The sequence below is a fragment of the Vombatus ursinus genome, unplaced genomic scaffold, assembly GCF_900497805.2.
Source record: "Vombatus ursinus unplaced genomic scaffold, bare-nosed wombat genome assembly UNPS02014837.1, whole genome shotgun sequence".
NCBI classification, from domain to species: Eukaryota; Metazoa; Chordata; class Mammalia; order Diprotodontia; family Vombatidae; genus Vombatus; species Vombatus ursinus.
Window position 1 is genome coordinate 6,069,547 of NW_020954615.1, and position 23,563 is coordinate 6,093,109.

Consider the following 23,563-nt stretch of genomic DNA (forward strand, 5'->3'; position numbering starts at 1 on the left):
TTTTTTTTTTTTTTTTTTTTTTTTTTTTTTTTTTGCTTTTTGGTGAGGCAATCAGGATTAAGCGACTTGCCCGGGGTCATACAGCTAGTGAGTGTCAAGCGTCTAAGGCGGGATTTGAAGTCAGGTCCTCCTGACTCTAAGGCCGGAGCTCTATCCACTGCACCATCTAGCTGCCCTGCTTATTTTCAAAGATGAGGAAAACTAAGGCACAGAGGGGTTCAGTGCTTGTCAAAAGTCGGATGGGCTCTTTTGTTTGTGATTATTAATATGTTATTATTAAAATCTTATGACTATATTTTTGGGGAGAGGTAGATAGCTATTAAAAAAAAAAAAAGCAAACCACTTGCAACCTTTTCTTCCCCTCAAATGAATACCTGATGTGTTGTTTTTGAATTGTGTGTCTCTATGTCATGCAGCCTGGAAGTACAGCAGACACTCCTGGGCCCCCGTGTCCCACCCTTCCCCCACCACCAGCCTCAGCCTCAGCCCTGAAAGGAGCAGGGACGATAGGCCCAACTGGCCCAACACAATAACTGAGACTGCCATGGATACTTTAAACGTCTAGGAAGCACTTTACATATACTATCTCATTTGAATAACCCTGTGATGCAGGCGCCGTGATATTTTATTATCATTATTTTACAGATGGGAAAAAGGGCTCAAACAGATTAAGCAGGAGGCAGTATGATACAGAGGAAAGAGCCCTGACTTTGGAACCTGAGGATTTGGGTGGGAATCCCATTATCTCTGAGACTGTGGGCAAGCCTGATGGAAGCGGGATTAAACCCCATGACTGTAACTTGCTCACGTCCACGTGCTGACTGTCAGAGGCAGGATTCAAACTCGACTTTTGACTCAGTCCGACTCTCTAGGCACTCGGCCTCCCATCCTCCAAGCATTTCTTATGGAGGCAAGAGCAATCAATGGGGTGCAACTGGGAGCCACAGCACCTTCCAGGGACAGGAGGGCGCTTCATGTTGGGGAGGAAGACGATGTTTTTTTTTTTCTACAACTGTTGATTTTGATTTGGAGAATTAAATAGTAAGATGTGCCATATGCTGAAATCGCTTTGTGCTTTTAACTCAAGTTTTGCTAGTCAAAACCAAAAAGCTCCCCAACTTTGTTGGCCCATCACTAAACAGGAGAAGCCCTGGCTTCCCCAGACGGAGCTGATCCCCAATCGGAAACTTAACCATGGTTTGTAGCTCTGGGATCAGCTGGGTTCCCACACCTTTCTCTAGTGAGTTGTCTGTTTACTAAAGAATACCATATTTTGACTACTACAGCATGCTATTTGCATGGGGGAGGGGGAGCCCCCTGCGTGTTTTAAATGACTCATCTGGGTTCTTTTTGGCCACAGGGCAGAATCAGGTGCCACGGGCGAGGTCACAGAGACAAATTTAGGCTTGATTTCAGAGGAAACTTCCAAACAATTTGAGTTGCTCCAATGTGGACCAGGCTGACACAGGCAGTAGAGAGCTCCTCCCCCACTGGAAGCTTTCAAGCAAAGGCAAGATGACCACTTTGGAGTATTTTATTTGAGAGATGGGAGCATTCATTCTACTTCACTGGTCTAAAAGCCCCTTCTAGACCCACCGCCAGGCCAGAAGTAGGTTGAAGACAAAAGGTCTTTCTTAGGGAAATTGACTAAGAGTAGAAACCAAACTGAACAAAGAACCTTCTATGGGTGACTTCCGCCCTGGAACCTCCAGGGCACTTGCTAGTGCTACCACCACTAGTCTGGCTTGCTGCCAACCAGGCTCAGCCCTGGACTTTTTATACTACTCTTCCACCTTCCTTGAGGGTATGGATTGTCCTTTTCTGTAGACCTTGCATTCCCACTACTCTGCCCAGTACCTGGCACACAGGAACATCCATCTCACTCTTGTACAATGAGTTCTCTCTCCCATTCCCAGAAGGGACAGGCCTCCCAAAGGGAAAGAAAGGTGCCTTTGGAAAAGGTCTTTCCAGTACTTGAGGGGAGTGGTCAAGGGAGGAACTGAGGCATTCCAGTTGAAGAGCAGGTGACTGTGGTTCTGCAATGTAACCCCCAAACTGTATCACAACATAGTATGACATTTTCCTGGTTCAATATTCCTCCAGCTATCATTCAGTTTGCCTTGGTGAAGAGAGAGGTCTCAGGGCATGGGGAGACTACAGCCACTAGACATTTCTCTCTCTGGGCTAGAAATGCTGGCTTTAGAATAACGTTAAATTAATAAACATTGTTTCTGGCAGACATGCCTAAAAATGTAGAGAACTACATTAATAAGTTTTGTTCTATATAAGTAGTATTGGGAAAGAATGTACTAGCAGTTGGGGGATCAGGAAATGCTTCATATAGAAGGTGGTGAAAAGTTCTCAAAAGTTAAATTCTTAAGACGCACAGAAAAATCATTTTCATAAGAAAGAAAAGGGCAGGGGTTTGGGATTTGTCTTAAGAGACCAGTATGTTTGCACAGGAAATTCAATCAGTTTAGATTTTTCAAAGCCATAGACCGTAACACTCTACACTACCACTGCCCCCACCTCCCTTGGGAATGCAGTTTTCACCATTAGACTGTAAACTCCTTGAAAGCAGGGACTGTCTTTTTGCTTGTATGTGTATCCTCAGCGCTTAGCTGAATGCCTGGCACAAGGTAATTACTTAATAAATGCTCATAGTCTGGAAAAGATAAGGGGCAGGGGAGGGAAGAGAAGTAGTGTTTAAATAAAAAAAAGAAAGAAAGAAAGAAAGAAAGAAAGGAAAAAGAAACCTTTATTCCAGAAGCTAGCTCATGGAAGGAGGAGGAGCATATTTGTTCTTCTTTTCCAGAACTGGGTTGGGGGTGAGGGGACAGGAAAAGGGAGTCATAAACTATTAGATTTCAGTGTAACATACACAAGGACTTTCCTGGAGCAAATGTAATGTAATGGGTTGGCCTCTGGGAGGTAGCAGATCTTTAAAGAGAGGCTGGCTAACTTGTCATGGAGGCTGCTGGAGAAGGGATTTCCTATTTAGTTTGGATTGGATTAGACAGTACCTCAGGTTCCTTTTATGAAATTCTAGGATCTCTTGCTACCTGGAGGCCCCACTGACATCTCCCAGCTGATTGATAGGATCTGCCCTCCAGGCATTCTCTCTTCTTTTGGTGGTTGCACCACCATTTCCTCAGCCTGTGACATCAGTAACTTGGGATTTGTCACAGGATCCCAAATCTGATGAACACTGATTAGAAGGGACGATGGGGATGGTCTAGTTCAACTTTTCCATTTTACAGATAATGAAACTGAGGCCCCAAAGAATAAATACCCTGTGCAAGATCACAGAGGCAAGAGGAAGAGAGATGGAGGCCAGGGAACCCCAAGTCCTTCAGCTCCCAATCCAAGACTCTTTCCACTCCTTCAGATCATTCCCAAGTCCTTTTGCCCCCCCACCCTGACATCTTCTACCTGGCTTCCTCCTCTCTGTTCCTCTCTATGGACTATTGCAAAGTTTAAACTCTTGTGCCTGATATCCAAAGGCCTTTAAGCCCTCTGGGACCCTCCTTTGTCTCACAACGCCACCCGCCACCCACCACCCACTCAAGGCATGAACCAAACCATAAGAGGAGGAGGGTCAGCAGCACCAGCAGCTTATGTTGTTCAGCCTCCTCTGACTCTCTGTGACCCCATTTGGGGTTTTCCTGGCAAAGACACTGCAGTGGTCTGCCATCTCCTACACCAGCTCATCTTACAGATGAGGCAACTGAGGCAAACAGGGTGAAGTGACTTGCCCAGGGTCACACAGCTGGTAAGTGTCTGAGGCCACATTTGAACTCAGGTCTTCCTGACTGCAGGGCTGGCACGCTATCCACCGTACCGCCGAGCTGCTGTAGTAATAGCGGCAGCAGCCAGCTCTTCAATAGCACTTTAAAGTTAGCGAAGTGCTAGACGAACATTGTCTCATTAGAGCCTCATGACAACCCTGAGAGGTAGGTGCTGTTATTATCACCCCCGGTTTACAGAAGAGAAAACTGAGGCAGGCAGAGGTGAAGTGACTTGCCCAGAGTCACACGTAAGTGAATAAGGCCAGATTTGACCTCACATCTTGACTCCCGGCTCAGGACTCTATCCCCTGTGCCCACAGCCACAAAAAATTCTGTGCTGAAAATGTGTTCATTTCTTAGTTCTGTAGCTCTGCTCATGCTGCTGCCTCTACCTGAAAGGCCTCCCTCTCCCCCTGTGCCTGCTGATTTCTCAGTCACCCTTCAGAGCCCAATGAATGAAGTGCCACATTCCCTATGAAGCCTGCCCGATCACCTCGGGTGGTGACAACCCTCTCTGCTCAGACCTCACAAGGCATAGTCTTTATAACTCTCAAAGGCACTCAGAGAATATTGGGCAACTCAACGTGTTTGAGGAACTACACAGGAAAAAAGTACATGGGAAGTCATGACAGCAATGTGTGCCCAGAAAAAACAAGGAGCAAGGCCACATTGATGGACAAGAGCCCACAGGCTCCAGTGCTATTCAGCTGAAGGGAGGCTCCCAGCATTGGGGATGTGCCCTCTGGAACTGAGGGTTTATGGGCAAACATGGACGAGAGCTCCCCAGCACAGGCAGGCAGGGATGAGCTGCAATCTGCATTAATGGAGGAACACTCATCCGTGTGGATGAAATCATCACACTCCAGAGTGTCTGAATGCTGTTTTCTGGATCAGAACCAAACAGATAGACTGGTCTCACCTGCTTTGCTCCACAGGCAGAATGTAGGCAATCTAGTGGAAGGGTGGACTATGAGACAACAAAAGATCACTGCAACGCTTCAGGGCTCTGCGCCTGGCATCAGTATGAGCCCTGCCCATCTTGGCAGAGGGGGCCCACACACCTTCCCTGCAGCCATCCTGGTGCAGCGGACCCACTCAGCACCTCACAGAGCTCCGATGGGCCAGCCAGGCCTCAGCAAACAGCCCCGTGGCCCATCTCTGAGCCCTTCCAGCTTTCTGGGTCGGGCCAGAGAATGCATTCTGTGGGAACAGCCCAGGCAAATACTATCCTCTTTTCAAATAAAAGGAAATCTTACCACTGTGGGAAAGAAACAGCACAAAGCAAAAAAAAAAAAGCTCCTAAACTATGAGGCTTTTAAAGGAAATTAAACCCTTGAAAGACTTACCTAATAAATTAATGCCATCATTCACAATAAGCTGTCCATGACGTAGGTAGTTCAGAATGGGTTCAAAATACTCAGGACTTCGGTCAATCAGGAAAGCTCCTCTGTGATCTTGCTTATTTCCCCAGGCACCTGTGGTCCCATTTAGACAAAAAAAAAAAAAAAAATTTTAGAAAATAAAATGTATAGGTAGTATTGTGACTTTTTAATTTTTATAAGAATTGCTCACATCATGAAATGGCAAAGAATAGCAGTGTTATAAGCCATTTTCCCAAGAGATCCCACAAAGTCTGGGGAAGGTGTGTCCTACTCACCTTTGTCCTTAAACATGTGGGCCAGCATACTGTCAGGTTCTTTATTCACTAAAGTGCTCCTAAGAATTCAGAGGAAAAAAAAAAAAGATGATTTCTCCTTTGTCTTTATAAAGAAACCTATTTAGTCAAGAATCTAGTGGATCCCAGCTGTTCTCAAAAAGGCTCATGATCTGACCTGGTAGGAATAAAGCTGAGATGCAAATACTGAGTGAGCTGCTGCTTCTGCAGGTGCTAACTGGCATTTCCTTGGACTGATCCTCCTAGGAGGTGATCATAGCCCAAAACGTGGGAGGTCAATGAGCCCACAACTTTCCCATACACTTCAGAGAAGCAAATGACAAGGCCACTACCACTTCAATCTGTCCTAAATGGCACATTTCGGAAGCATAAGTCATGACACCAACGCCTCCTCTGTCACACTTCCTACATTCTCTCTGACAAAGGCCAGAGCGAAATCCTCCCCAGACAACAGGAAGTCTTTGATCATTTTTGCTTTGTGAGACCTTAGACGAGTTGTTTCATCTGCACAACCTCGATTTCCTCTCCGTAAGCGAGTGGGGCAGAACCAAGGTTCCTGAAGAATGGCCCTCTGGAGCCCAAACATTCCCAGTCAGTCAATTGGTTTCTGGCTGCTGTTTATCCAAAGGGCACTTGAAGGATTTAGGAGGCAGTGAATAATGTGAATTCAAAGAACTCTAGGAAGGTACGGCCTTTCAAAAAGAATTAGGAAGGTGTATTCCTACCGTGTGGTTGTAAAGTACCGTCCTCCCACGTTTAGAGTTAGCCAGTCTGTGTGAGCTCCCGTTGGCCCTTCAGATAGCTTCAGATCTGTTTGAGGATCTGCCGAGGGAAGAAAGAAGGCAAGATGACCTTGGGCTTGTCTGGTGCTCCCTAAGGAATTCAGAGGTTCCTTACGGATGGGCCCGAATTATCCTCAGCTCTGGACAACAGAGAGGACGCCATCATTATCTCTAATTCGGAGATAAGAGAAGTGGGGGTTTGACTTCCCAAAACCATGGAGAAAGTGCAGCATTGTGGAGGCACAAGGAGTTCCTAATTTGTAAGCAGGTTGGGTTTCCAAAAGCTGTAGTTACTGTGATTGGAACTAGGACTGGATTTTGCCATAGAAACAATGCTAGAAATATGGCGAAGTCTCCAGGCTACCCCACAAAAGTTTTTATAATCTACTAAGGTTTTCAAAATTATGCTAAGAATAAGAGAAGCCGAGGAGAACTTGGTTCTTCTTTCCCAAAGGCAGAGCCAGCTCAGGGCAAAATTTTGAAATCAACCAAACTCCTGCTGGCTGGGCCCTTCACACTTTATTCCTAGCTCCTCCCTGACTCTGGAGGGCCCGAGCTCACACCAAAGGCTCCCGAGTACAAGACCGGCCCTGCTCCAAAATGCTCCCTGCTTTAAATCGAGCCATTCCATTGCTTTCTCAGCCATAACCACTTATAATGAAGCAAACAAGTTTTATTGAAGCAAGGTCCTATTGAAGCCTTAAAATGTTTTGTTCAACAGACAAAATTCTATTTCTCTTGAACTTCAGAGACATTTTTCCCCAAAAGATGATTTTTGCCATTGACTATACTGTCAGAAAGAAAACTCACATTAAGTAGAAATATCTAAACTGTCTAGTGTTTTTAAAATGACTTAATATTTTATTTTTCTACATGTGAAAACCATTTTAAAAAATTTATTTTTCATAATTTTGAGTTTCAAATCCTCTCCCTTCTTCCTTCTCCTCCTTGCTCATTGAGAAGGCAAGCAATTTGATATCAGTTATACATGCACAGTCGTGCAAAACATAAAATGTGTAGTTAAAGAGATATCCACACTATCACTGCCAAAGAAAATATGAAGATTAAGTTAAACTTTCTAAAAACAGAATAACTTTATTTCTGATTTCTAGACCTATTCCCATCAGTTTTAAACACATAAAAGAGTCATTCCCAACAAAGAATGACTGACTGTCTCTTCGGTATGAAATACGCTGCCGAGTCAGAATGCTGACACAAGCATGAAAGGCCTACCACAAGATCCTTTTCAATGTCCAATTTTGCCCAATATCAACATTTCATCTTTCACTTCATTTCGTCAAGAGAGTTTAATTTATAGGTCACTTACCAATAAATGGTTCTCCTTCACATACAAAGAGAACATCGTCATCTCTGCGGGGAAAAAAGATCTGTCAGTACAGTTTAGTTCGGCCGGGTTCTGAAATCCCAGCAGTTAGTTGGTTCTGATGTGAGAGCAGGGGCCCCTTTTGGCAATTTGATGAAGCCTATGGATCTCTTCTCAGAAGAATATTTAAAAGCATAAAATAGATAGCATTACAAGGAAACCCAATTATGTTGAAAAAGTTAAAAAAATTTTTTTTAAAGTTCACGGGCCCAAGGTAAGAACCATGTGTTAGATAATTCTCAGCCTCGCATATACTAATGCCGAGAGGTCAAATAAATTGTCCAAAATTTTAGTACTTTGAATTCTGCCACCTGTTGGGCTTGAAATATAACCACTCATTTGAATGTAAATTTCATCAACTTCAAAAAATACCAATGCATTCCAAAGACATGGTTAAAATCATAGTCACCTCTTAACTTGTTTCCATATCTCATTTTTAATCCATGGATATTTTCCCCCTTATTAAACCCATCTCTCTCTCTCTCTGTATGTGTATATATATCTATATATCTATATATATCTGTGTATACTCCTGAATTATCTCTGTGTATATTCCTGAATTATCCAAGCCATCAGTTAATGAAAAGTTCACTAAGAAAAAAAGTACTAATAAGACAAATCTAATGCCCCTCTGCCCCCTGCCAATCTCCTAATGTCCATTTGCCTCAAAGGTGGGTAACACGGGTATCACCGATGCTTGAGATGACCTTTGTCTAAGCTCTCCTCCACTAGTGCCTAACATTGAGAGGAGACCATGCTACCTGTGAAGCCTGGAGTTAGCAATTGTACCATGCAGAAGGGCCCTGTTGAGACTTTCTGTTCTGGAAGAGTTTATATTTCCATTAAGAAGTGCCGTTTTTGGAATAATACTAAATTCACTGGTCAAGCCCTAAGACACTACAGCACCTCCTACAAATGAGAGACAGTCACTCCAAAGAGTCTGGCCAGCACACGAGCCAAAAGCTCAGCTCCTTAGAATTTCAAGGGATAGTGACTTGGAGACCAGCTAAGCTAGTCCAACCCCTCTCCTCCTCTGATGGTAAATCCTGGGTTCTTCCCACTTCACCAGATTACACGCAAATAGTGGAGTGATTACATTTTCACTCCAATGCTGATTTTTGTATAACTGAATTGCAAATCAGTCAATGAGCATTCATTAAGTGTCCCCTAAGTGACCATACTAGGTGATGTGGATACAAATACCAAAAAAAAAAAAAAAAAAAATCCCTACTTATAAAGAGCTTACATTCTAACAGGAGAGACAAGTTATTTGCCAAATGCTAGGTCTATGGTGGTAAAGAAAACAACTGCTACCTAAACTATCAGAGCAATTCAAATGATTTGATTCATCTGTTACTATGTTCACTGAATTGCCAAAAAGGCATCTTCATTTGCAATCTTTTAGAGGAACATACAAAAAAAAAGTAGCCTTGAGGGTCACAAAGGTCCTTCTATGGCAGGGTCCACCCCCATAGAGTACTCTTTACGAGAATGGTCCAGCAGCAATCAGCTAATTAGAAAGGATAAATGAATTCTCAGAACAATAAAAGTTGAATTTTATTGACAAAAATTACCTGATCAAAGCAATATCATCAATCAATCCACCTTTTCCATTATACACACTTGTTGCTTTGATTCCAAGTTTATTACTAGCCACAGAAAGCAAGTCTGATAAGGTTCCATACACGGCAACCACCTGTAAAGAAAACATTTTGTTAGCTAACCACTGTCATCACCCATGAATAAATCCATTTGCACCAGAATGAGGATTAGTTAACCAAACCACGCAAGAGCCATAATGGAAGGCCTATGAAGGCAGCCTGGTGTCAAGAAACACTTATGTGAATGACTTGTTTCTCAGTCATTTCTGACTCTTTGTGACCCCATTTGGGGTTTTCTTGGCAGAGATACTGGCTTGGCATTTCCTTTTTCAGCTCATTTGACAGATGAGGAAACTGAGGCAAACAGGGTGAAGTGACTTGCCCAGTGTCACACAGCTAGTAAGGCCAGATTTGAATTCAGGAAGATGAGTCTTTCTGACTCCACAATGGGCACCCTATCCACTGTGCCACCTAGCTGGCCCAAATGAATGACTAGACTTTCATTAAGTGCTTACTATATGTCAACCATGCCCTGGGCTAAGTGCTGGAGACAGAGATAGAAAAGTTCCAGCAACTCCTACTCTAATTAGGGCAGATGACACAAGTTTAGCTGCAAGGCTGATGGAAAAGCTTGGTTGTCGTTAAGGTCTAGCAGCAGGGCAGCTGGCAAGACCCAAGGATCCAGAGGGCACAGCACAAGGGCATGTGGGCCCTCATGTTACCAAAGAAGACTGTGGTCATTAACTCCATGCTCATCTGATCAGGACCTGGGAAGGTCCGTGGAGAGGGAAAGGGAGAAGGAGTGAGGAAGTGTTTGGGGAAGGAAGGTGCTCAGACCCATGACTGTTGGAAAGAGGGAAATGTGCCTGAGGGTCACAGGAGGAGTGGGTGTGCTTTGGGCTCTATTCTCTGAAAGTGAGGATGGTGGGGATGGTTTGCCTTCCCGCTGGGAAGGGGAATGGAAAAAAAGGAATGAGTAGGAAGGTTGGGGAAAACAGGAGATGTATAATATAACCCTACAGCATCAATCAACCAACAAGTATCTAAGATGACTGAAAGCATCTACAAATATCAAATACGGGGCAGAGAATCTCCCTCTGGACCTGATTTTATCCCAAAGGCTAGAATATTCAATTCAATAAGCATTTATTAAGTGCCTATTACATGCAAAGTACTGTGCCAGATATAAGAGACAGAATAACCAAACTGCTTCTGTCCCAAAAGTTTACCATTTGTCTTTGTGGGAAAAAGTAAAGGGTGTGAGTGTGGTATTATATGTACACAAGGAACTATAAGATGGTGGAACCATGGCAGGAATGACTGATGGCAGCTTATACACACAGCATAATTTAAAGAAAATAAAACTTGGGTTAGAGCAAGCACCCTGTTTAAAAACAAGCAGTCAGAGGACAACTGGAGGACAGTAGATAATCAGTTGGTCAGAAAAGGGTCAGAAAGGGAAACAGGAGGGGCCAGAGTGACAAACTTCTGAATTTTATGGGTGATTGAGCCATCAGAAGACTATGGTAAGACTAGACCAATGTCTATTCAGAAGTGGTCACGCCAAGTCTTGGGAGAAGTAGGGGTGGGTAGAATCAGGTGACAGGAGGGCAGAAGCACTGGAGCACGGGGAAGAAAGGCAACACAACAGAGGGACCCTGATTCCCCTGGGACAAAGTTGGCATGTTGGTCTGCTTCAGAACCTCCTGACCATCAGTCTGTCTTCTTTTCTTTCTTTCTTTCTCTCTCTTTCCATTTTTATATGTATCTTTTGGCCTCTCTGCAGTTGTTGTTTTTTTTCTCCCTTAATTTCTCTCCCCTTTTAGGCTGTCTCTTTATTTATCCCTTCTATTCCTTCACTGACTAACATATGACATTACAAACAGTCTTTCCTTTATAATTTTGTCAAATCAAAACGCATGCTCCTCTTTGATAAAAAAGGTGATTTTTCACTTTCTGCACTCCAAAGTCACCATTCAAAAGAGAGAACAAAAAAATACCTAAATGAAATTAAGTTGCTTTTTCTTTCCATGTAGACCTCATTTGAGAGTCAGTGATTCTCAAAACAAAGAGTTCTACATCACTCTTCTAACGAAGAGAATGAAATAAAGAACAGTATGCAGAAATAACCACATCAATTCTAGGTTAAAACCAGATGTCTTAGCAACTTGCATTATACAAATGTTCAGTATAGACTGAGCCCCATATTAACAATCTGCTGAAGTCCACACAACCTCTTTCAAAACCAATTTGCTGGTTTGAGGTTAAGAGTTGGGCTGTTTCCATCTTCCTCCATGTTCAAGTGAGATTGGTGCATGCAACAGAAAAATCTATCATAAACCAAAAAACCCACCCAGCACAGTAAAAGCTGATTCATTCATAGGGCAACCAGAGCCCAAGACGGGCCTTCCTCTAAGGAGCAAAATAGTTCAAAAACAAAGCCCAAAGTAAGAGCTGGGTCAGAACATCTCATTTAAGACACACACACACACACACACACACACTCTGCCATATTTATTAATCCACAAAATATTTTCCAATCTGATTTCCACTGTAACTAAGCTGGGTCAACATTCTCTGGCTTTAGACTGCCATAAATTATTAGCTCTAAAAGTACACAGGCAAACAGCTAAGGGCAAGGCTGATGTGCGTGAATGAACAAGCATGTTCCTGAGCGTTATATTTAATGTAGCTTTATGTTCTCTTTCAGCCCTTGAGATCTAGAAAATATCTGTGGAGTCATTGGAAATGGGAGATTCAACTTGGCTAAACGTTGGTTTTAAAGTTTTATGAGCCAGTTTTAATGCTTGGGAAGCAACCAGTTTTTTAGCAGGGTCAGATATTTTTGATTAGTCTAAAATTCATCAGTTTCCCTAGGGCTTCTCATTTTGACAAATATATTAATTAAATTAAGTCTAGCAGTTGAGAATCTCCCATAAAATAAAATATACAGTAGACCACCAGTTCAAGAAAAGGGGCCTAAAACAGACACCAATCATAGCAGAGGCCTGCATGTTTACAAATTTCCCCAAAGCTAGGCCAATGGAGCCTTAACCCATACTATTTTCTGTAGTTTTTCATTCCCAGTTTGATTTTGTGGATCAATTTAATTAATATCATGAGCCACATTTCTGACGGGCAATCTGTTTTAACAGACATGCTCAAATTCTCTCCCTGACATTGAACATAAACTAAACTGAACATTAGAACTTTTTAAAAAAAACGAGCTCCTTCAGGTCAGAGCCAGTTTGTTTTTTTTTTAAACTTTCTTTGACTCCCTAGCATTCTGGCATAGTGCTGCTGATAGTACATAGTAGGCACTTTATACATGTTCGCTGACTTCAAACTCTAGGACCTGGGGCTATGATACATGCAGAAAGTGCTTTGACAGAGCAAGAAGCTATTTCAAAGAAAAGGCTGTCCTTCTGATTCTAAAAGTATTCATCTGAAGAGGATCCAGTGGCATTTTATATTGATCTTAAACACTTTGGAGCAAAGGCAAGCAATGGAATGAGAATAGCAGTATTTCATTTCAAACTTTCCCTAGACAAAGCAGTCTTTGCAACTAAGCCCTCCATAGCTGGGCAGATGAGTTTCCTGAAATGTAGTGGCCAAAACAATTATTACCTGTGAATAATAGCTAGCATTTCAGGTTAGGGCAGATAGGTGGTGCAATGGATAGCATGTAGAGCCTGGGGTCAGGAAGACTCCAGCTCCTAAAATTCAAATCTGACCTCAGATACTTACTAGCTATGTGATCCTGGGCAAGTCACTTAACCCTGCTTATCTCGGTTTGCTCATCTGCCAAATGAGCTGGAGAAGGAAATGACAAACCACTCCAGTACCTTTGCCAAGAAAACCCCAAATGGGGTCATGAAGAGTCGGACATGATTGAACAACAATTTCAGATACACTGTAAGGTTTGCAAAGCACTCTACAAATACTATTTTATTTTATCCTCACAATAAGCTGGGGAGGTAGAAGCAATTATTATCACCCCCATTTTAAAGATAAGGAAACTGAGGTAAACAGAGGTGAGTGATTTGCTTCTGAGGCCACATTTGAACTCATGTCTTTCTGATTCCAGGTCCAGTGTTCTAGCCACTGTGCCATCTGGCTGTCTTGGGCGATAATCATTTGATGACATGACTATCCTTAGCTATGTGGATCCCATGAAGCCAATCTACTGCAGGGCTCCCACCCGAACTTCTTTCAGAGTAAGCCAGAGATCTCACTGAACACTGACCCAGCCTTCAAGAGCCCAGAGTGACTTCCATATCACACTGAGGCACCAAAGAAGGCCTTGAGTGACACTTCTATTCACTCATACTTTGCCAAAGGGCCATAACATTAACGATACATCTGTGTGGAATGGCGGACACCAGAGGTTCATGCTGATCAACTGCAAAAAGCAGGATGGTAATAACATGAATAGCTTAACGCTCATTCAGTAACAACATTTACATACTGCTGTAAGGTTTGCCAACTGCTTTAGAAATATGACCTTTTGACTTTCACAACATCCCTGGCAGGTAAGTGCTATTATTAGTCCCATTTTACAGATGAGAATCATCTTTGAGTCTTAGAAAGGCTCAGTGATTTGCCCAGGATCACACAGCTAGGAGGAGGCTGGATCTGAACTCCAGTTTTCCTGACTCCAAGTTCAGGGCTCTCTCCATTGTGCTATCTAAGTGAATGAACCTGTAAACATTTTTTTTGGTGGGGGGAGGAGGCACAGATACTCTTAGGGTATTGGTAATTTCCCTTTTCTGGGCAAGTCTGCTAAGATTAATTCCAACAACATTGAAGCGATGCTTGGCGATGGAAAGGACATAAGAGGGGTATATGATAGCTGCTTGAGGTTTAACTTTTAAACTTCAATAATTTAAGTTTTAAGAAAGAACTTTTTTTAAAAGGAAAGAAAAATGCTGAGTTTGGGACTGAGCGAGATGAGAGAGGACTGTGTTCCGTCCTTTCATTTGTTGCCCCCATGCCCTGCCTTACATTCTGCTTCTCTCTCTATACGTGGAGTAGCCTTCCCCAGAAGAGCTGCTGGTGGGGAGCTGAGATCTGGCCATTTGAAAACCTGGATCTATCTCTAGCACTTAGCAAAGCGAATTATGTATGCAGAGTAAGCACTTCACCTTTGGAAAGGAATCTGTGGATTGCATTTCAAAGCTAATCTACTACAGTTTATGAGGCTTCATTCATCATGTAACTGACCAGAATACAGCCTTCTTCAGCTGAGCCAGCAGCCACGTCAGTTGGGACAACTGTCTATGTGTTTTAAATGTACATACAGATTGTATGTATCACACTTGAACCCTAAATTATTGAAGTTGAAAAGTTGAAAAATGCACGTGGATATTATGAAGACTTTATTCTTCTCTCTCGTCAATTAGTATTCATTAGCTCATAGATCCAATGCTGGAAGGGTGGTCCTCAGAGGCCATGTTCCATAAACAGTTGTTCAAATAATGCTAACAAACTTACTCAACACCAGGTTTCATTTAACAGATACATTAAATAAATTTAACTTGACTTCTGTGTAATAAGCAAAATAAAGAAGTCTCAAGACCATGTTTACTTATAAAAAAGGGAACAGCACAAATGGATATTAATGCTACAGCACCTTTTTCTTTCTTTTGCCCAGTATTCAATTGGAAATGGTTCAATAATGCAAACCTTCAGGTTCCTCCATTTCATGAAAACAAGAGTTCATAACTTCATGTTTATTAACACCAGCAATGAAATATGACCTGAACAGGAAACACTCCTTACTTGCCAGAAGGTATTTAAAAGCCATCAAAGCAGTAGAGAATGAGGGGGGTGCCTTCACTAACTTAGAGTACTATGAAGTTAAAGCACACTGAAATCTCCCAGAAATAGGAGTCATGCTCATGACACATGTACTTCTGGTCTGCAGAAGGACTGCAGGCCTGGGGAACAGCTCTGTGCATGCAGCTCTTTGGGCCCACCATTACCAAAGCTTGTGGAAAACAGGGGCACAGCTGCCCCAACAGACTTGTCAGACCTGGAAATAATCTTAAGCCAGTTTCTAAAATACCAACAGTCATAGGGCCTTCAGGAGAACCAACAGAAGTGATTTTTAAGGCTGTGGACATGAAGCAAAAGGCAACCTCTGAAAAGGTGAGGATCGGGGGTGGGGAAGGAAAGGATGAAAATAACCTAGCTACTATATCTGGGGTAGAGTAGACCACTTTTGTTCTCCTATTCTCTCAGTGAAGTTTACATCATGTTAGGAACACTAGTTACATTTTATCCCTTCCCTAGAGAACTGAGGCAGCGTGGACTGATCGAAAGCCCTTGAGGCAGGCCCTTCAGGGCTGTGTGACTGACTAATATAGTGCACATGGCCTAGTTAACCTCTGGGTTTTCAGTATCCTCCCAAGTCAAATGGGGATAAAACATAACCTATCAAACTTCACAGGGCCATGCTGAGGATAATAAGTTACTGTAAGTAAAATGATTGTAAAGCAATATTTAAATATCTAGAGGCAACACAGAGTAGCAGACAGAGAGGCAGCCTTGGAGCCAAGGAGTCAGGTTCAAATCCAGTTCTGATGCACATAGGATGGATGGCCATGGGCAAAGCTTTCAGTGCCCCAGGTAACATTCTATGGGTTACCAGAAGTGACCAATCTGCACCAGTGGAGGGAGTTTCCAAAAGGGGAGTTCCACATACAAATAAAATCACAGGTCAGTCAATATACATTTATAAAGTGCCTACTGTGTGCCCTGCATTGTGTTAAAAGTTGGGGATACAAAGAAAGGCTAAAGTCATTCTTGCCCTAGAGAAGCTCGCAATCTTATAAAGGAAAGAACATGCAAATAACTGCACAAACAAATCCAGGATAAACTGGAGATAAGCAACAGAGGGAATTGGCATTAAGAGGAATCTTGCTGAGGGAGGGATTTTAGCTGGAAGGGAGCCAGGAGGTGAAGATGAGGAGGGAGGGCATTCCAGGCCCTCCCATTCCATGAAAATGCCCAGAGTCAAGAGATGGAGTGTCTTGCTCATGGAGCTGCCACGAGGCCAGTGTCATTGGATTGAAGGGTCCACGTCAAGGAGTAAGGTATAAGAAGACTGGAAAGGTCGGAGATGATCAGGTTATAATGGGCTCTGAACACCAACCAGGAGAAATGGAGAAGGGATTCGAGTGGGGAGAGATTTGAAAAAGTGAGACCAACCAACAGGCTATTGAAATAGAGCAAGTGTGAGGTGATGAAAGCCTGCACTAGGATGGAGACAGTAGTAAAGGAGACAAGGGGGAGAATATGAGATGCCAGGAAGGTAAAATTGACAGGACTTGGCAAGAGCTTGGATATAGGAAACTAAAGTAAGGATGACACCTAGGTTTTGAGCCAGGGTGACTGAAAAGATGGTGACACCTTTGAGTTAGGATGAGGAAAAAGTGTGGGGGGTGGGAAAGGATGAGTACTACTTTGGACATAGTGAGTTTAAGACCTGGACCAAAAATATGCTCACACAAATGTCAGCTATATCTATGAAATAAGGCTAGGCAGTTTTTGGTCTCAATTAAAAACAAAAAACCCATAACTTTAATTTGCCAATCATGTCTCTTTTTTCCACTTCATTTTTATTTTTCTTCTTAGTTACATGTAAACAAAAATTTTTTACATTTGTTTTTTAAAATTTTTAGTTCCAAATTCTTTCCTTTCCCCTTCCTTAAGGCAAGCAATTTGATATAGATTATACATGTGCGGTCATGCAAAACATTTCCATATTGCTAATCATTTTTTAAAAATAGCAGATAACATTTTTCAAAAAAAAAATTCTGATAGAAGAAATCTTAAGATATTCTACACAAAAGGGTTAACTAAGGTTGTAGTGTGATTTATTTCTGAGGTTCCGTTGCAATATCAATTATCTCCACCTTTTACTAGAGTAATCCCTCTGGAATAAATTTAGCCACATCTGGAAATATTCTACTACAAAACTTGATTTAAAGTGAAAAGAAAATTCAATAAGTTTTTATTCTTAATCCAAAATCTCAAAAGCTTCATAACCTTTTAAAAGAAAAAATACCCTCGAACAAATATGTGTGGAAAACACCTCAATTTTGGCATTTAAAAAAATTAAAAACAAACAAAAAACCCAAACCCCTGTGATCCCATGGAGAGGAAGAATATAGCTAAGTCTCCATGATCAGGCCTTGGATTTTGGCTAGCCAGTTGGCACTTCACCAGCAGTAACATACCAGAGATGTTAGATAAGCAAAAGGTTGATCAGAGGCCTGTTTCTAGGGACAAAAATGTTTTGTGGTTCTGGATATACTAAGTCATTTTTTCCAGTGACAATACAATAGTTTCATATTTTGAAAAATAGAAAAAGGCATCTGTAAAAAGCAGTTTGAAGAGGATGAAAACTTTAGACCAAATTAAAGTGGCACTGAATTGTCTTCTTCAGTTGAGTATTTCATTCCCACACTCTGGGAGCTGATGAACAATAACATTAAAAAAAAACCCACCTCATTATTAGTTTGGTTTTATATTTGTATTTGGAAATAGCAATGTAAAGGTAAACTTGAATGTTGAAAAAGATTGACTTATGCAAACAAAAGAAAAAAGTCAGGTTCGAAGAGAGTTAACTCTGTGTAGGTTTAATATTTATGAAAATCAAAGAACTTTCATTAATACTTACAACCCTGTCTTTGAATTCTACTACATAGTAATGTCAGTTTTAGGAGGAAGCAAAACACAGTTTTCTAGTCAACTGTCCCCTACAAAGACTGGTTTGAAATCAGTCTGCTAACCAGGGGTAAAATACCCCTGGTTTTAGAAATGTTTCTTGGCCTTACAAAGACAAGACAACTTCTACAAATCCAATTTCTCTTTTCTGCCATTCACGGACCTAACAAATATATTCCTAAACAAACACTCCTCCCAAAGACCAGCAGTTTCTAGTGAGGGATACGCCACTGCTTAATAGTAGAGGTTTGGGGGTGGGGGGAAGGTTAGATGTCACACTTTTACAAGGGGCATAAACAGTCCATTGTCACTCCCCCCTCCCCCCAGCAGGATCTAAGCGTCACAGTGATATTCACATACTGTGTCTGACTCAAATGTTTGGTTTCAATAATGTGCCAAATTTTGTCGTTTTTTACCTTTACAACATCTCTCCTGTATCTCTTCATTACATAACCACAACCCTAGGTTAAGGCCCTCATCACCTGAAGCCAGGTCCAAAACAATAAAGTTTTAACTGGTCTCTGTGCCTTAAGTCCTTCCCGACTCCAATCCATCCTTCAATCAGGCATAGGTCTCACCTGGTCACTTTCTCCACCACTTCCCTCTCCTACCGGCCTTGAGTCCCCTGTGACCTCAAGGACCCAAGCTCCTCAATCCCCTCTGATCACTCTACAATCCAGTCACAATGGCCTTGTTGTAGTTCTTCCAACGTTCCACCTCCTGTCTCAGAGCCTTTGCACTGGCTGTGCCCTAAGCCTGGAACGCTCATCCCTCTTAAACTTCCTGGGCTTCCTTCAAGACTGGCTCAAAATCCACCTTAGGCAGGAGGCCTTTCCTGGTCTTTTATATTAACTTTATTTCTCTGTATAAGTCTTTGATAAACCTAGATATTTATATATTTTCTCCAGAATTAGAAAGTGAACACCTCGAGGGCAGGACTGTCCTTAACCTCTCTTAACCTCTCTCCTGTGCTCAGCACAGTAGCAGAACCTATAAGACTTTCATAAATGCCAGTGGCCCCAACTCGATTTGAGGTTTGATTGAACTTATGCATACTCCAAGTTTTTCAAAAATCTAATGACAAAAAACTATAAAAGAATCACATTAACTTCGTTTGTTAGGGGAAAGGGCTAAAGTAAAATCTGAAGAAAACCCTACAACAGCACTGATTCAGATCTAGCATCCTGACCACCTTCTTGCCATCTGCCCTCCCTGTTGCTTACCCTCTGGGCCCCCAGGCCAGACCTGCAGAGACCTCTATCTCATCAATAAGGATACTCTCCTTATCTACTAAGATTTCAGACCAAACCAAACTATGGCCACTGTACTGCTAAAAGCCAAGAGGTTCAGTGACAGGTAAATGCTGGAAACCCTAACCCTAGCTGATCAGTAAGCTCATCTACATCTGATGGCCCCGAGACTTTGATCCACTAGGCTCTTCACAGCCAGCCTTCCCTCTTCTTGAGAATCCCTTGTGCCTCCATGGCCTTCTACAAGCCCATCTCCCAATAATAAGCTGGAAAGAACACTGAATTGGGGCTCAGAATCCTGGCTCTGCAACCAGAACTACCTGTGTGACGCTCAGCAAGTCACTTCACCTCTCTGAGACTCAGTTCTTCCAGCTGCAAAAGCAAAGTTTGAACTACAGGACACCTAACATCCCTGAAAGGCAGCTGGCGACACAGTGCATGGAGCTCTGGACTTGGAGTGAGCAAGACCTAAATTCAAATCCAGCTCAGACATTTACTGGCTGTGTGATCCTGGGCAAGTAACTTCACCTCTCTCTATTTCAGTTTTCACATCCATAAAATGGGGATATAACAGCACATATCTCCCAAGGTGTTTGTGAGGAGCCAGTGCCTGGCACATAGTGGGTACTATAGACATGTTTCTTCCCTTCCCTCTCCCTGCCTTCCAGCTAGAAGGCTATACTCCCAATTGTAACCCTTCCGCACAGGATGCCAGTCATCCCAGGTCACGTCTGCATAGGGCTTGTAAGGTTTACAGAGTTGTTAAAAGGCAGGTGGATCTCCTTGGTCCAGACTTGTGATTTTGTTGCAGCAGGGAATATAATAACGAGAGAAAAGTCCATCCCCCAGTGCAGATTAGCTACTGCAGACTGAGAGTTCCCAGAGGGCACTGAGAAAGTTAGTGATTTGCCCAGAGCCTACAGACTGATTTTTGGAAGAAACTGAAATCTAGATCTTTCTAACACTGAGGGCACTAGCCTCTACTTAAAACTCTCAACACAAATAATACCAATGTTTTACAGATCAGGAACATGAAAGGTGAAATGATTAAAATTAGGCTCATGAATCTAGGGGCCTTAGAAGTTCATTTAAGTCCAAAGCCATAATTTTTTAGGTGCAGGTGAAATGATTTGCCAAAGACCAGTTCAGTGGTGCAGTGGATAAAGCACTGGGCCTCAAGTCAAGAGGACCTGAGTTCAAATCCAGCCCCAGACACTTAACTACTGGGCAAGTCACTTAGCCCTGTTTGCCTCAGTCTCCTCATCTGTAAAATGAACTGGAGAAAGAAATGGCAAACCACTCCAGTATCTTTGCCAAGAAAACTCCAAATGGGGTCAAGAAGAGTCAGACATGACTAATGACTAAAGAACAACAGAAGTAGTGACAGAGGCAGGATTTAACCCATGTGACTCCAAATCGAGAAATCTTTCCAGTGATCCACAACTAAGCAGTGTCTGAGTCTGGATTTGAGATCCTGTCTTACCTCATTTAAGTACGAACTCAGGCCACTAATTAGCTTTGAACATGGGAATTAAGAAGAGCCAGGTGGTTGCTCCATAGAGTAGAAAGAGTGGATTACCGGGACTGGGAATCAGAATATGTGGGTCCAAGGATGCTGGTTCTTTGTTACCCCCTTAGTCACCCTGGTCAAGTTACAGTACTTATTATTTCTCTCTGGCTCTCAACCTCTTCAGGGAATTCAAGCACAGTTACAGGCCTCCCTTTCCTCTGAGCCACACCCTCCCTCCCCTCCCCCAAGACTTTTCCTTTACTTTGGAAATGCTTAAAAGTGGATTCATTGTTTCCACAGAAGAAGAGAAGCTCCTTAAGCTAGAGATGTTTCTATTTTTTGTCTTTGTATCACCCGTCAGGCACAAAGTATCAGCCATCCCAGGAGAAGTCTTTTAATCTTCCAAGGCCCCAGACAATTCTTTAAATTACAGAAAAGGGAAGATAATATGTGTATAGGTATGTATGTGTATGTAAATATCTAATATACAGTAACATACAAAAAAGGTGACTTTGGAGGAAGAAGTGGGAGGAATAAGGAAAAACCAAGACAGAACTGGTGGCTCCTTCAGTCAAGTCTTAAAGGAAGACAGTTTCTAAGAAATGAGGTGAGAGGGCATTTTGGAGGTGGAGGATGGTCAATGCAAAGGCCCAGAGATAAGAAGCAGGGCAATGAGAAGGGAAGAAATCGCTTAACCTGCCTGGATCTCAGTGTCCTTACCCAACCAAATGGGGAAGGGGGGGGAGAGGGAGCAGATTAGACCAGAAGGGACTGGACTCTACCCTCTGACTAGATGAGTGCCTTGCAGTTCAACATCTACGACCCTAAGAGGGACGGAGTAGGAACCACGGAACAGGAGAAAAGGACTTACATGTAATATGCCTGGAAAAGTAGGTTTGAGACATTTTGGGAAGGGTTTTTAAATGCCAGAAGAGTTTATATTTGTTGGGTAATCTCCCAACAAATCTCCCTGGGCCTCAGTTTCCTCATCTGTAAAATGAGGGGGGTGGGCTACAATGGTCTCTGAGACCCCTTCCAGTCTTACATCTGCGACCCTAGGGTCCTATTTACACTACCTTGACCTTGCCAAGTCACTTCCCCTCCCCTCCCCCTCCCGCGCCTCAGTTTCCTCATCAGTAAAATGACGGGATAATTAGGCTAGGTGATCTCTAAGGTCCTTTCCAGCACTACCGCTATGATCCTATGTAAGCCTCAGTTTCCCGATCTGTAAAATACAGGGGCTCCGCAGTGATAAGGGGGTTAGCTGCATCAGTGGAGGGAGCAGCCACGATGGGTGTTCCCGGCCACCAGGAAATCCCCAGGAGGGGATAAATGCAGATGGAGGACTTTGCGGGGCGCTCCAGGGCGGGGGTCCTGACGCCCTGCCCCACACCTGCCAAACACCTGGACTCCGGGGTCCGCTGCCTACTCCGGCCCCCCGGGGCCCCTCCCCCTCCCCCGTAGCCCCTCCCCCTCCCTCCCCGCCCCTCCCCCCTCACCTTGCCGTTCTTGGGGCTGCCGTTCAGGAACAGGGTGACCCGCCTCATCGCGCTGCCCGCGCGGGGTCCCGAGGGAGCCGCCACCCCCCCGCCTTCCCCCTCCCCCCCGCCACCCACCCGGGACCCAGAGGCAGCCCTCAGTCTGACCCGCCTCCCTGGGGGGGGTCCTTCCGCCCCAGACCCCAGCACACACACACACACACACACACACACACACCCCCCGAGAGCCGTCCCCTCCCACTCTCCACACCCCACTACTCCGCCCGTTCCTGGCCTTTCCCCCTCACCCCGCCCTCAGAGAGACTGGCAGCGACCCAGACCAATCACGGAGCAGGGCTGGAGGCCGCTCACCCAATCGCGAGGAGGAGAGGGTGGGCCCGAATTTAACGTGACAGAGGGAAGAGGCTTAAGTGGGACGAAGAAAAGGTCCAATCGGAAGCTGAGGCAGGCTCGGGGCGGGAACCCGGAGCGTGACGGCTCCAGCGTCCGTCCAATGGCGAAGCAGTGCGAGGGAAGCCAGGGTGCCCGAGGAGGAGGAACAGCAACCCGCTCCACGGAGAGCCCCACTGTCCCGCCTCTCTCTCCCCTCGGCCCACCAATCGCGGAAGCGCCGCCCGTCCGGAATTGCCTATTGGCTACTATCGAACCCCGGCATCCGATCGTGATTGGTCCGAAGGCTACTTTTCGAAATCGCGGGAGCCAACCGAAAGGAGTGTCTTCAGCCGGCGGGAATAGTCTTCTCTCAGGTAAACTCGCCAAAGGATCACTCCGCCGAGAAGGCGAAGAAGTCCTCGCGGCCGCGGAGCGGACTCCACGGACTGCGCAGGCGCACGGGGGGCCGGCGGAGGAATACACGGGGGTCGGACGGTTGGCCGCGACAGCCGACGCGCTGACGGAGGCGCTCGTGATGGGGCGGGGCACGCTGCCGGCCGTTTGAACCTGGCGGCGGGACATGGCAGCGGCGGCGGACGGGAGGTGAGGGCGCCCGGGCCGGCCGGGGGGCCAGGGGACCGGCGGGAAGCGGGGGGAGGAAGAGGGACCGTGGCGGCCGCCCGGCTCGTTGTCTTAGCCTTCCCGAAGCCTCGCATGCAGTAGGCGCCTCATTAATGCCTGCCCCTCGGTGCTCTCGGAGCCCCAGCAGTGAAGGTGTTGGGCTGGGTGGTCTCTTCTTGGCTCAGCCGAGGTCCCGCCCCCTGCGGGAAGCCTTTCCTGACCCCCCCATTAGTCCTGTCCTCTCTGTCTCTGCATGTCTCTCAGCGCTCTCTGCCTCTCCGTCTCCGAGTGCACGTCTCTGCCCCCCTTTCCCCGTGCGTCTTCATCTCCGGGCATCCCCCTGTTTTT

The 23,563-nt window shown here is 44.4% G+C and overlaps 2 protein-coding genes across 4 annotated transcripts in view; one reads left to right on the forward strand and one right to left on the reverse strand.

Annotated features, from left to right (window-relative positions):
• KCTD9 (potassium channel tetramerization domain containing 9) overlaps positions 1 to 22,290 on the reverse strand; it is a 36,016-nt gene extending 13,726 nt beyond the window's left edge. Inside the window, exons 1-6 of the mRNA XM_027839904.1 lie at positions 22,223 to 22,290; positions 9,204 to 9,325; positions 7,573 to 7,616; positions 6,189 to 6,285; positions 5,446 to 5,504; positions 5,135 to 5,263 (exon numbers count right to left, since the gene is read on the reverse strand). Coding sequence (XP_027695705.1) covers positions 5,135 to 5,263; positions 5,446 to 5,504; positions 6,189 to 6,285; positions 7,573 to 7,616; positions 9,204 to 9,325; positions 22,223 to 22,270 — 499 coding nt within the window. The 5' untranslated portion in view covers positions 22,271 to 22,290. The remainder of the gene's footprint in view (positions 1 to 5,134; positions 5,264 to 5,445; positions 5,505 to 6,188; positions 6,286 to 7,572; positions 7,617 to 9,203; positions 9,326 to 22,222) is intronic.
• Positions 22,291 to 23,125: 835 nt separating this feature from the next.
• The window catches only part of CDCA2 (cell division cycle associated 2), a 48,831-nt gene continuing 48,393 nt past the window's right edge, over positions 23,126 to 23,563 (forward strand). For all 3 annotated transcript variants that reach the window (XM_027839996.1, XM_027839997.1, XM_027839998.1), the window contains exon 1: positions 23,126 to 23,197. The gene's annotated coding sequence lies outside the window, so the exon portion shown is untranslated. The remainder of the gene's footprint in view (positions 23,198 to 23,563) is intronic.